The sequence below is a fragment of the Erpetoichthys calabaricus genome, chromosome 1 (assembly GCF_900747795.2).
Source record: "Erpetoichthys calabaricus chromosome 1, fErpCal1.3, whole genome shotgun sequence".
Lineage (NCBI taxonomy): Eukaryota > Metazoa > Chordata > Cladistia > Polypteriformes > Polypteridae > Erpetoichthys > Erpetoichthys calabaricus.
The window spans coordinates 266,955,510-266,970,509 of record NC_041394.2 but is presented as its reverse complement, the minus strand read 5'-3'; the positions used below and the strand labels follow the sequence as shown (position 1 = coordinate 266,970,509).

At 36.6% G+C, this 15,000-nt stretch overlaps 1 protein-coding gene across 1 annotated transcript in view; it reads left to right on the top strand.

The window, feature by feature from the left end:
• The window catches only part of snd1 (staphylococcal nuclease and tudor domain containing 1), a 535,431-nt gene that overhangs the window by 473,598 nt on the left and 46,833 nt on the right, over positions 1-15,000 (top strand). The window contains exon 22 of the mRNA XM_028814871.2: positions 1,294-1,497. Coding sequence (XP_028670704.1) covers positions 1,294-1,497 — 204 coding nt within the window. The remainder of the gene's footprint in view (positions 1-1,293; positions 1,498-15,000) is intronic.

Below are 15,000 nucleotides of genomic sequence, written 5' to 3'. Positions count from 1 at the left end.
GTGTGATGTTGCGATGTCCACGGCTTTATTTAATGTTAGCTAAGACCCGGCACTTAAAAGTTTCTCGCTACAGCAATTTTAACTCCATTACAAAGTGATCCAAAGTCTCGTATATACCTCGTGTCTTCTCATTAAACTTGTATGTCGCGAATATGGTATTGCAAACGACAGCGGGAGCGTTTCTATAAACTAAATTTAAACTTACGGTTTACACTGTGCTTTGTTTCCGCAGTAGCTGCACTTATGAATATGCTTGTATGCGTCACTCGCTCGCTTCTTATTGTTTCGCTTCCTTCTCAATTGTGTAATGAATGTTTTCTTCAGCGCTCTTTGGGGCTCTTCCTTGTTTTCTAAGTACTGCGTTCACAGTCAGTTCACGTGATTACGTGGGAGGCATGATGACGCGATACGCAACTCCGCCTCCCACGGCCATCGAACTACAGTCTATTACAGTATATGGACAAAAAAGAGGTTCCAGTTATGACCATTACACGTAGAATTTCGAAATGAAACCTGCCTAACTTTTGTAAGTAAGCTGTAAGGAATGAGCCTGCCAAATTTCAGCCTTCCACCTACACGGGAAGTTGGAGAATTAGTGATGAATGAGTCAGTCAGTCAGTCAGTGAGTGAGTGAGTCAGTAAGGGCTTTGCCTTTTATTAGTATAGATACAGTGCAGTGTAATCAGATCATTTTAGATTTATTGTTGTTTGAAGAGCATGCTATGAAAACTTCTGTACTTTTCAATACACTGCTGTTTGGATTGAATCTCACACTGTAGGCTATGTAAAACAACATAGAATGTAATGGGCGAAATGCAAGTGCCATCTAGGAAAAAAATAATCATATGATGTAAGATGCATCTGTATGGCAGAAGATAACTATTGAAAAAACAAAATTGCAGAAGCAAAAGTTGGATTATAAACAGAATATAGCTTGGTGCTGGGGTCTTGTTGGAGTTGTCATAACTCAACCCACAATGGCAGCTGTGAGCGAACAAGAAATGTATTTTTACTTTAACAAAATGTAGTTCCAAGAATCAGTGATTATCCTTAAACCTATATATACCCTTTAGCCCCTTTGTAAGCTGCAAGAACAGACAAGATTTTCTTAAATTTTATCCAAACAACACTGAACTTTAGATAAAAAATTGTTAGGCTGCAAACTGATTATATACAATGATTGTGAAGAAATATCTTCAACCTGAAAAACAAAAAACTTATTTTTTAATTTTTTTGATAAATATTACCAATTTAGAATTTTTTTTCATAGTTATAACTGTTCATTTTTAACAGGAGGATGCCCGAGCTGATGTGGTAGATAATGTTGTTAGAGACATTCAAAACACCCAGTGTTTGTTGAACGTGGAGTACGTAGGAGCAAGCTGCTCCTTTGTCACCTTGCAGTTTTCTGACTCAAAAGACGATGTTGGTCTTGGACTTATCAAAGAAGGCATGGTCATGGTAGATGTTCGAAAAGAAAAGCACCTGCAAAAAGTGGTAAGTCCACTGTTCTTAACGTTGGTTTTGATCACTATACTTAATGCTAGAGCACAACAGCTAATGTAAAATGCATGCTTTAAATGTCACATTTTCAAAATATATCTTTTACTCTGATTAATTTTTACAACTTAACTAAATAAAAATTAACTTTGATCTTAGTATAGTTTATCTCATTAACTTATATTGTTTTTCTATTAATTTTGTGGCTGAATTCTATACTGAATGGGTAAATTTCCTTCCAGTTTGCAGTTTGAACCAAAAATCAGTTTTGTAAATTATTTCAGCAGTAGAATCAATGTTTTTCTAATCTATAGCTGTTGATCATACAGCACTTGATTAAGGTCTTCCAGACTGGTGGGCATTATACTGTGTTGGTCTTACTGTTACCACTAGAGCACCCCATTGCAATTTTGTAAATCCTGAGTGTACCATCACATACATTACCCTAGTATTTGCTGTATAAGAGATCCATTACTTTGGTATCACAATGATACAAGAGTTAAGAAATGTAATGGTACTAGCTTTAATGCAGTATCTAGGGTATCGAGTGAAAGTCTGCATTGCTTAAATCTGTGGGTTTAGGTAAACAAATCTCAAGATACAATAATACATGACAAAAATGTGTGTAAAAATCACATATAAAATGGTTTACAATGGTGATAATACATCATCTTTTCAACACATGTCGAAAAGAAAAACAACAGAGGTCATGTCTAAAAATGCTTTGTGATTGAGGCAGGAGAATTTCAGCACGCAATTGCATAATTCATGCCTATTATTTAAGAAAAAGAAAAAGCCAAAACAAAAAATAAGCCTTGGTTCAGTTTTACATAGTCTACAGCAAAGTAGTTTATTTGGTAAATATTAAGCCAGCGGTGCAGCAACAATTATTTTAGTAATCCTGTTAGCTATTTTTTGTCATTCATTGCATAACAAGGCAAATTCAGTGCTGTGTGCTGGGTGGTGTTCTGTATACTTGAGCCAGTGTGATTTAGATGGATAGATAGATAGATTGATTGATTGATTGATTTTAGGAGCCACCTTACCCTATTTTGATGAATATAGTCTCTGCTTAGCTTTGAGCAACATTTTTCTCATAATTTATACAAATAAGTTGTCATTTTATTCTCATGCACTCCCATTACACTCCATTTCACACTAATTTAGAATTACCATTTCAGCTAACATTTTTTGAGGATGTTGGAGGAAACCCAATATTCACTGTCGGAGAACATGCAAACTGAGATTCACTTGGAGTATAGGTGTGCAAATCACATATTTTAATAATGAAAGAGAGCAGATAAACATTGAAACATATGATTTATTTGCAAAAAATGCCATTATTACTTTTGATTGACTTGTGGGTTTACTGAAATGTACACAAGTAACTTTGAAATATGGTTGGACACCTTGTGCATAAGTGGCTAATCTGATACTGTTTCCATTGTTTTGATTGGTGATTTTATCTGCTGTGCTAAAGAACAGTACAATTTCTTATTGCTGCGTTTCTGAGCTGTCCATACCAGTGGACTTGGAACATATACTTTTCATTGCACTTTTAACACTAGAATCCCTCAATGCCTGCAAAGTTTTTCATTTTCCTGGACCACCTTAATTTTCCTCACAGCTCCTTATCACCACACCAGTTGCCCAGTGAAATTCCCAAACACACACATGCATTGAAACATCTACCTGTACAATTCCCAACAACTCATTGCCAGATAAAAACACACATACATGAGTAGTGAGAATCTTGCTGTATGGTGACTTCAGCTGGCTTAATGGAGGATGAGTGAGTGCATTGTGCATGCTGCAAATTGACACATTTGCAAAACAGCAGCATCAGGGTGATGTGATGCGGCCTCCCATTCTTGATTATTTTGTAAATAGTGCTCAGAAGGAGATGCACACCTATTCTTATTTATTTGTTTTTATCATTTTGTCTATGACTTTCTTAGAATGTTCCTCACTCATCATGCTTTTCTTTCAGTTTTTCTGTGTGACTAATGATTCCAAAACAGACTGGAGATTTTTTTAAATGTAACACCAACTTCATAAGCCAAGGTTATCTGTCAGACATTTACTTTCTAATTCATTTTTTCATATATAAAAAAAATTGAAACAATGCTCAAGAAGGGGTCAATGCAAAAGTATATAAGGAGTATGTATTTATATCTGTGGACGAAAAAGGCACACTGAAAGCAGGCAGATAATATTTCTTCAGGTCTCCTAATTATTCATTTGGAGTCCCAGTAAGTAGAGATTCAAAGAGCATAACTTATTGCCGCAAAACTCAATTTGAACCCCTATCAAAAGCCATGATTAGTAAGACAGAAAAACATTCTTATCATCTAAGTAGAGTTAAACAATATGTCTGTTGAGCTAAGCATTATCTGTGTTCTCAAAGCTAAGCACAGGAGAGACGCCTTTGCATAAACTACATGTACTTTTCTGCAGCCTTGTGACCTTGTCCCTGAAACATTCATTCTGAGAAAGGGAAAACAAGAAACAGCTTAGATTTTATTCATGTGGACACTATTTCTCCTGAACCCTGGAATAATATATTTTTGTTAGTTCATAAGCCAAAGCATCTCTCACTGGCAAGTTATAAATTAGTTGTTATAAAATTCTAATTAACTATACATGGTGCTGAGGAGAACATTCTTCTTCTACATATCCAATTCATCCACTTTATATTTTTACATTTTAATCAAGGTACAAATAAAGAGGGAAAAAAAATTGAAGTATAATTTTTAAGCCAACATTATTTAAAAAAAATTAAAAGGTCTCAATATATTACTATGATATTGTGTATGTAAGCAACGTTTAACATATAAAAAATAAATTGTCATTTTTTCCAACAATTTTAATGTAATATAATCAGACATGTGTTCCTCATGTGTATTTATATTTAAAAAAAAAAAAAAAAATCACTACCTGCCACACCTAAAAATGTTAGACCTGATAGACCTGATTTAGTTAATCTGTGAGTGTTATTAATCTGACTAACAATTTAGTATCTCAGAAAAGAATGAAATTCTTGAAAACATCTGGAAAGTCTGTTTTTGAACAAAAACCAGTCAATCATAGTTATCCAGGGTGGTGATGATGATAATGCAGTCCAGTGCAAGGCTAGACAAATGTTTACTGGGTTATCAGCAAGTTTTTGTCCTCAGTCCTAAAAGTTAAAAGATCATAGTGAACTTTTAACAAACATTTTTGTTGCATGGTTTAAAGTTAAGGTAACTGACTGGAACGAAGAACCATCTGTTTTAACAGATTTGTAGAAGTCAATTTAGCATTTTAGAAAATAGTCAGCATCACAAACGAATAGTAATGACCAGAGGGGTGAACTTATTTATGTTCTATATGAGCTGCCAAGGCTCCTTATGGCAGTTGAAAGTATTATAGTGTCTTCACTTAGAGTGATGTTAAAAATTTTCATTTTAAGCTGTGCCTTAATACCAGTTAAGGTAGGTTTTTTTCTTTGTTTACTTTTGTAAAGTTATGCTAAATTCAGTATTAAATTTCCACTAAGCAAGTTGTGAGATGGGGATCTATAGTGACCACACAATATTAATACAGAGATTTGAGCAGTTTGGCTTGAAAATTATAATCAAATCAACAGTGATGTGTACAATAGTAAAGGGAAAGCATATATAGATATAGAAAAGCTGTGGGTTAGATCCAACCTCCGAACGCTGCAATCAAATCCCGGCCTCACTGGGCCACCTGTTCTGAGCCTGCACCAAATTAACATCATTTTGGACTAAAATCTTTAAATGCCTTTCAGACAGCTTTGGTGTCACAATCCTTCCTAATCCATTAACATCTGTGGTTTCATCAGGGAGGAAAAAAGGAGGATACCCACTAGTTGTTTCTATAAGCTTTCATTGCGATTTTTAAAGTCCAATGTCAGAAATCAGCTTTTTGTCTTTGACTGTGATATATTACGCTAGGTGCTTTCTCTCTCCCTCTGGAAGATAAGTTTACATCAAGCTTATAAAAGACCAAAGATTGACCCACATTCTTGTATTGTTGACATTTCTATGGTAATGGCTAGTAGTTGACTAGGTACCAAGAATGTATGTTTCATGAATGAATGAAATCAGTAAATGATCCCCATCCTTGTCTGGTGTTTTTAATGTTGTGGGGTTAGAAATGTTATTTGAGGTATGATTGCCAGGGATATAATCTGCTGAAATGCACTCTGTTCTGTTAGATAAGTGGCTTTTTGTACTTGACACAAAATAAACGTAGTGGATTTGGTTTAATGAATTTATGTTTCTGACACTTCCTTCCTACTGAAAATTAGCTTTGCAGAAAAAAATGGATTACTGTATAACCAACCTTAGGTCTTAGCCATACCCTAGTAGTTACCTATTCTTATTTCAGTTTAGATTTTGCTTGTTTTTCAAGTATGAAAAGTGCATGTTTTTAACAGTTTCATCACTTTTTTTTCCAAAAATATCCTGTAACCACAATGAAAACAAGCATAGATTGCATTGGTTTTCAATACAATTTACAGACAATTCCGCACAAAAACTGAGACATGTAGTAAGATATAAGACAATGCGCATGAAAAATCAATACCAATTGCTTAATTCAAGCTGGACACTGAAGAAAAGCAATAGAATGCAATTATACTCACTGCTACTGCACCATAAAGGATGCATACCAGGCGTTACCTTGCACTCCAATAGATAGTTCTGAGCACATTATGCTACAGTTGCTTCCCACTTATAAACAAAAGCTAAAATTAGCTTAACCAGCAAAGAAATCCATTTGTTCATGGACTAATATCTCAGTTGAAGCAATGCAGGATTGTCTAGACTCTACAGATTGGGATGTTTTCAAAAATGCTTTTGAAAACATTCACGAGTTGACTGACACTGTTACTTCTTATATAGCTTCTGTGAAGAGGTATGCATTCCCAGCAAATCAGTTGTGATTTATAACAAGCCATGGTTCACCAAAGAACTAAGCAATCTCCGTCAAGTGAAAGAAAAAGCACATAAAACTGGTGATGAGGACACATACAGACTGGCCAGGAATAGGCTAAACAATGCAATCAGATGTGCTAAATGGAAACACAAATACAAATAAACTGAAGCTTCAGTTCTCCGCAAACAATAGCTCCTCTGTATGGAGAAGCGTTCAGTCTGTTACTAATTACAAAAACAAATCTCCCAGTGCTTACACAGATTCATCCCTCCCTGACAGACTTAACAAGTTCTGTGGCAGATTTGACCAACAAGGTGCTGAATATTTACAATCAATTACCAGCCACTTCTTCACAAAAGCCTCACCCCTTATCTCCCTTTTCTATCAAAGAACATGACGTCTGTAAGCTATTTTCAACACAGAACTGCAAAAAAGTCTGCTGGTCCTGATTCTGTCTCACCTGCAGCAATCAAACACGGTGCAGGTTGCTCCCCTCTTCACTTTAACCAGTTTCTTGCATAGTGTACTGTACCTGATTGCTTTAAATCTTCTATTATTGTTTCTGTTCCCAAAAGTGATAAAATAAGCTGCCCCAATGATTACAGGCCTATTGCTCTTACTTTAGTCCTAATGAAAATATTTGAACGACTTGTTCTAACCCATCTGAAGTCTGTTACTGCTGCTATTCTTGACCCTCTTCAGTTTGCATATTGAGCAAATAGATTTGTGGATGATACTATCAACATGTGCCTTCATTTTGTGCTGGATCATCTGAAGCATAAAGGAACTTGTGCCAGAATACTGTTTCTTGACTTTAGTTCAGTTTTTAACACTGTTGTCCCTGAACTGCTGTTAACTAAACTTCTACAGACTGAACAGAATTCTTCCATCTGTAAATGTATTTACAGTTTTCTAATATACCAGAAATAATAGGTTCGTTTGGGCTTCTACCTCTCTGACTGTCTCCATATTAGCACAGGTGCCCTTCATGGCTGTGTACTTTCTCCCCTACTGTATTCCTTATACAGTCAACCCTTGATATACGACTGGCCTGACATGCGAACAACTTGATTTACGATCAAAATTTTTGTTTTGATTTACGACCTAACGTCTTGCGTTATGACCCAAATGCAGTCACATGTATCCGCTTGTGCAATTGTAAACAAACAGCCGAGAGCGTTCGGAAGCGTCAGTCGGAGCCCAGATGTGTTTGTGGACGTAATTTCGGTCAGTGCAGTGATTTATATAATTTATTTCGATAATTGCTAAGGAAGGAAGAGAAGGTAACGAAGGTAAAGAAAGTGATCACAATCGAAACGAAAAGGAAATTGTGCGGAAATATGAGAGTGGTGTTTGTGTGACTGATCTCGCTAATATGTACAGCATGTCGAAATCCACCATCTCGACAATTTTACAAAGAAAAGATTTGTATAAGGAGGCTCCTTCCAAACAGTAACCACCTTCCATTTCATTCTCCTCCTCCTCCCTTCCTGCAACCCAAAGATGTCAAATTAAATGGTGAGTACAGTATGAAATTGTTGTTTCTGGTAGGCTAGGCACTTTTTATAATGTTTTGGTTAGTACATTAGAAAAATTATTGGTGTTTTGGTAAATTATGCACATTATACAACCCTTTTTTTTATTATGAAAAGGTTAAGTAAGTGTTATTGTGGGAGGTTCGGAACGCATTATAGGTATTTCCATTATTTCTTATGGGAAAAATGGTCTTGACTTACAACCAACTTGAGTTACAACCAGCCCTCGTGAACGAATTGAGTTCGTAACTCAAGGGTCCACTGTACACCAATGACTATAGGTCCACTAATCCGTCAGCTGAAATCATTACGTTTGACACCCATTATTGGTCTCATTCAATAATGTGTTTCGTTGCCATTAGTAAAGAGGTGACTCATCTTGTGTCTTGGTTTACTTCCAACAACTTAGCGCTCAATACCTTCAAGACAGTGGAAATAGTCATTGACTTTCACAAAACAGCAGTTACAACCTCTCCCTCTAGCGATTAATGATTCTGCAGTCAATATGGTGGAATCTTTCAGATTTTTCCGGACAGGTATCACAAACACTCTCAGCTGGGACCTTAACATCACCTACATCATTAAAAAGGCACAGCAGTGATTGTACTTCTTACACCAACTAAAGAAATTAAATATTTCCCAGCCAATTCTAGTTAAATTTTACAAAGCCATAATTGAAAGTGTAATCACATTCTCCATTGTTGTCTTGTCTGCGTCATTAATGGTACACTCCAAAAATAAATTACAAGGTGTTGAGGTCTGCATAGAAAGTAATTAGCTGTACACTTCCATCTGTTGCAGACCTCTATACATCTCAAATCACTAATCTTGTCAAAAGGATCACCACAGACACAACTCACCCTACTCATCACTTATTTCATAAATTCCCCTCTGGTAAATACTTCAGGTCAATTAAAACTAATACTAACAGATACCCCAGTAGGCATAGATGTATTTTCCGCACATCACTCAACAAATGCAATGTAATCAGTGCTCAAACTTAAGAGTGATAAATAAGAAAGTAAATTTCATTAAGTGTGTAATAATATATAATTCTAATTCTTTTTGACTAATAGTAGTTTATGTAAAGTGAAGTCCATAATTTGATAATCCAAGCTTTTCTCATCAATGTGCTTGTTTTTATTAGTAGATATATGTAGATTTTCTATCTTTCTTTAGTATTTTATGATCATGTTATATATATATGCAGTAGTGATTAGTTTTTCAGTAGTGGCCAGTGTTTGTTATAACAGTAATTGATTACAAATATTTTCAATATACAGTGCATCCGGAAAGTATTCACAGCGCATCACTTTTTCCACATTTTGTTAGTTACAGCCTTATTCCAAAAAGGATTAAATTCATTTTTTTTTTCAGAATTCTACACACAACACCCCATAATGACAATATGAAAAAAGTTTACTTGAGGTTTTTGCAAATTTATTAAAAATAAAAAAATTGAGAAAGCACATGTACATAAGTATTCACAGCCTTTGCCATGAAGCACAAAATTGAGCTCAGGTGCATCCAGTTTCCCCTGATCATCCTTGATGTTTCTACAGCTTAATTGGAGTCCACCTGTGGTAAATTCAGTTGATTGGACATGATTTGGAAAGGCACACACCTGTCTATATACGGTCCCACAGTTGACAGTTCATGTCAGAGCACAAACCAAGCATGATGTCAAAGGAATTGTCTGTAGACCTCTGAGACAGGATTATCTCGAGGCACAAATCTGGGGAAGGTTACAGAAAAATTTCTGCTGCTTTGAAGGTCCCAATGAGCACAGTGGCCTCCATCATCCGTAAGTGGAAGAAGTTCAAAACCACCAGGACTCTTCCTAGAGCTGGCTGGCCATCTAAACTGAGCGATCGGGGGAGTAGGGTCTTAGTCAGGGAGGTGACCAAGAACCCGATGGTCACTCTGTCAGAGCTCCAGAGGTCCTCTGTGGAGAGAGGAGAACCTTCTAGAAGGACAACCATCTCTGTAGCAATCCACCAATCAGGCCTGTATGGTAGAGTGGCCAGACGGAAGCCACTCTTTAGTAAAAGGCACATGGCAGCCCGCCTGGAGTTTGCCAAAAGGCACCTGAAGGATTCTCAGACCATGAGAAAGAAAATTCTCTGGTCTGATGAGACAAAGATTGAACTCTTTGGTCTGAGTGCCAGGCGTTGCGTTTGGAGGAAACCAGGCACCGCTCATCACCAGGCCAATACCATCCCTACAGTGAAGCATAGTGGTGGCAGCATCATGCTGTAGGGATGTTTTTCAGCGGCAGGAACTGGGAGACTAGTCAGGATAAAGGGAAAGATGACAGCAGTAATGTACAGAGACATTCTGGATGAAAACCTGCTCCAGAGCGCTCTTGACCTCAGACTGGGGCGACTGTTCATCTTTCAGCAGGACAACGACCCTAAGCACACAGCCAAGATATCAAAGGAGTGGCTTCAGGACAACTCTGTGATTGTCCTTGAGTGGCCCAGCCACAGCCCAGACTTGAATCCGATTGAACATCTCTGGAGAGATCTTAAAATGGCTGTGCACCGACGCTTCCCATCAAACCTCAAGTAAACTTTTTTCACGTTGTCATTATGGGGTGTTGTGTGTAGAATTCTGAGGGAAAAAAAATGAATTTAATCCATTTTGGAATAAAGCTGTAACATAACAAAATGTGGAAAAAGTGATGCGCTGTGAATACGTTCCGGATGCACTGTATAGTTTTTTTTGTTTTTTTGTTTTAATTATTACTGTTAGTCAGACTTTTATTATGACCCAAAAGGGCAGTACATTGTGCAGGGAAAATAAACACCCTGTAGTGCTTATTGTGCAGAGATGTACCATGAGTTACCGCGTACCATGAGTTATCTCCATGAGGACAGTAATAGGATAAATACCTATGTTGGCCTTAATAGTTTTCAATAAACAAGCAAAAATATTGGTTCAGTTAGTAGTATAAGTCATGAAAGAAATTATCAAACAGTATATGATATGTCATTTTTGAATCTCGTGATATGTACGCTGCTAATAGCTGCATAGTTCTGCTTGCATCTATAATCTTTCCACTTTTCATTAGATATTAATTACCCTTGCCACCTAAATAGCGATTTGTGACTTCTCTGGGCATTTAGATCCTCTCCACTTCACAAAGCCTTTTAGAGAGAGCACACAGAGACTGTATGGCATACAGGTTAACATGCCTTTTCTTTCTGTAATTTTAATGTGGCTTACCACTTATCAAAAAAAAACACAGTGTTCTACATGAGGGACATAAGAATCAAGACCTCTTCTCTAAAGTAATTACAATTTATTTTTAACAGAACTTTAATTCCACTGCCAGGTAAACAATGAATGCTTTGATTAGGAGGCCAAACGAGATAGGATTCATCCAGGTTTCTGGTTCTCCCCATTTGTCTCAAACCCCCTTTTGGAGGTTAGCATTTATTTTATGCCTTTTACTTCAGCTGAAGAAAACAATGCTATAAACTTGTTATGCATCTTTTTCTCAACAACAATATTTATTTATATAGCAAGTTTTCATACAAATAATGCAGATCAAAGTGCTTTACAAGATGAAGAAAGAAAAGTTTATAAAAAATAAAATTATAAAAATAAGATTAGGCTATATTAAGTAACAAGGATTAAAGTAAAAGTCCAATGGCCAGGATGTTCTCCTTCTGTTGTCTTCAGCTTAGAGATCTCTGTTGGACCGTTGCTGCTATCATCATGGTTATCTTTTAGTATTTCTGTTTTCAGAACCTCCCAGATGTTGATGATTACGGCTCTTATCTGCAGTCTCCAAAGTTTTATTTCCAAGTCATTGTTGCTGTTTGTGTTTTGAAGTCTGTTGTTCCAGCTTTTGCTACCATCACTCCTATTAACATTTTTACAGCAGTATCCTTTGTTGTTTGAGTTACTTCTGTATTTTAGTTACACACAACATAACTGTCAATACATGGTGGCATGATTTTTTTTTCTTTTTTCCTTCTTGGAGCAATGTGGCCAAACATATAATGGCAGCTGCTTGTGCAATACACAAATTGAAACAGATCTACTATATGGAAACAGTAGATTACCTCAGTGAAAGTGGGAAACTAAAAATTGCAACTAATAAGAGCTAAAATAAATCCCAAATAAACTTAGACAATGGAAAACAATGGAAAGTCAAATAAAGTACAGCAGCCCACACATCTAATGCAGCAGCACTCACTACATACTTGTGACAAAACAGTAGCTAGCCAACTGCTCTTGGCTTTAGATGTGTCTTATGTTTTCGAGTTTAATCCCAGTCATTTGTTCACGTGGATGAGGTAGTGCCTTTACCTTGAAAACCATTGCCAGACAACAAAAATATAATAATAATGCATTTTATTTATATTGTGCCTTTCCCATTCTCATGTACTTTAATTTATTACAAACAGCAATGATGTTTACAGGCTGTACATTTATATAGCCCATGAACTGAACTTTTGTTATTTTTCTGGTTGTTTTCTCCCTGTAAATCTACTGTAGTGACCTCTTCGTGGGTAGAGAAAAGAAGTCATATAAGCCACTAATGTATAGAAACAAGTGAAAGTTTTTATAAAGGAGAGAAACTCAAAACAGATTAGGTATGGTTGTACAGGAAAGAATCGGCAAAAATAAATATTGTGAACCAGGTGCAGTTTCCACATCCTGTCTGTTCTGGCCGCAGGGATGGCTTGTCTTGGGCCAGAGCACATCACTTCTTCTCTCTCTCCGTTTTTGTTTGTAGCAAAGCAATACTTTCACTCATTGCCACAACACCCCCTTTTCGAGTTTTTTTTAACATATTTGTTAACCCCATCTTCCTTGAGCTTGGCTAAACATTCCTCCTTCCACTTCATTGCTTACTCTCCATGCCAAAAGTGATTCCGTCTTGTTCTGGAGACCTCTTCACTCATTCATCCACCCTCCCTATTGGTCTGTGCCGTTTTTTCTTTACTCTGCCAATCACTTCTGCTGGCAGCCTTCACTTGCATAAGTTGGCAAGCCCTAAACAGCCGGTTAGCACAGTTTCATTCTTAGCTCGATCTCAGCACTGTGCCGACCATGTAAATGGGTAGTTTGTTATAGCCTACCCACTTCAGTATTATTGACAAATAAAAAACAGCTAATTTTCTTTTTTTCTGCAATGTTCCCCCCATTTCAGTCATATCATTCAAAGCATTTATTAGATTATGGCTTATTTTTCTATTGTAGAGATTGTTTTTACCTCATGATATTAATGTATTGAAATATCCTTTCTTAGCAGATGCATAACTGTCCTAGGTGTACAATCCTGCCAAATTCCAGTTTTTTAAATGAGTGTGTGAGTGATTGAGACAGCTTTGTATTTTATATTCAGTGTGTATATATAAATATATATATATATATATAATATATATAGATAGATAGTGTTTGTGTATAGATATACACTACCAGTCAAAAGTTTTAGAACACCTCATTTTTTCCAGTTTTTCTTCAATTTTAATCAGTTGAAATGCAGTGAAAGACCTAAAATGGTGAAAGGGTAAGCAGCAAGAGGTTTAAATATAAAGTTTAGGTTAGCAAAAACTAAAAAAAAGGAAATTTAAGAATATTGCAAAAGGGCCTTCTTTGGGAAACAACTAATATATTACAACCTACAGATGTTCTGTAGCAATAGCAATAGCATTATCCTTAAAAGTGTAGGTCTTTCATTAAGAGAAACTCCCAAAAAAAAAAAAAATCAAAATGTTAGTGAGTACAGTGTCCTGCAGTCTGAAGCCAATTGGAAACTGGAAGAAACTCTTGATAGATTTGGGAGACCCAAAGTCACAACCAAATCACAAGACATGTTTCTGAGGGTCACCATCTTGTGTGATAGACGCCTCCCAGCACAGCAGCTTCCAAGTACAGCTTAACAGTGGTGCAGGTTTGACAGGCGATTGGCAGTAAGAAAGTGAAAGCCATTCCTTAAAGGACAAAACAGGGCCTTGAAATACCGGCTCTGGACAACTATGAACTGGAAGAAAGTCTTATGGTCATCAAGTTGGTGAAAGGATGGTTCCTCAGACTGTGACGCCAACTGTCAAACATGAAGGAGGAAGTATAATGGTCTTGGGGTCTTTTGCTGGAGGCACAGTTGGAAATTTGCACAGAGTAATTGCAATACTGAATCAAAAGGGATACCACAGTTGGGCTGTTATATCAGCAAAAGATGGCTACTTTGAATCAAAAATATGAATAAAATTTTATACACTTAATGATTCCTTGACTTATTTATTTGCCATTGTTTATTTGTTCTGTGCATTCATTTCATGAAACTTTGAGATATAAACTGCGTGCATGTTCATAAAAACTGAACTGTTCTAAAACCTTTGACTTTGTAGTGTGTGTGTATGTGATATATCTATATATGAAAAAGTATGGGAATCCCTCTTAATTCTTTGGATTTTTGTGTCTTGGCTGAGCTTTCAAAGTAGCAACTTCCTTTTAATATATGACATGCCTTATGGAAACAGTAGTATTTCAGCAGTGATATTAAGCTTATTATTATTAACAGAAAATATGCAATATTCATCATAAAAAAATTAGACCGGTGCATAAATTTGGGCGCCCCAACAGAGATATTACATCAATACTTAGTTGAGCCTCCTTTTGCAAATAGCCTCTAGACGCCTCCTGTAGCCTTTGTTGAGTGTCTGTATTCTGGATGGAGGTATTTTTGACCATTCTTCCATACAAAATCTCTCCAGTTCAGTTAAATTTGACGGCTGCCGAGCATGGACAGCCTGCTTCAAATCATCCTATAGAATTTCGATGATATTCAAGACAGGAGACTGTGACAGCCATTCCAGAACATTGTACTTCTCCCTGTGCATGAATGCCTTTGTAGATTTTGAACTGTGTTTTGGGTCATTGTCTTGCTGGAATATCTAACCCCTGCATAACTTCAACTTTGTGACTGATGCTTGAACATTATCCTGAAGAATTTGTTGATACTGGGTTGAATTCATCTGACCCTCATCTTTAACAAGGGGCC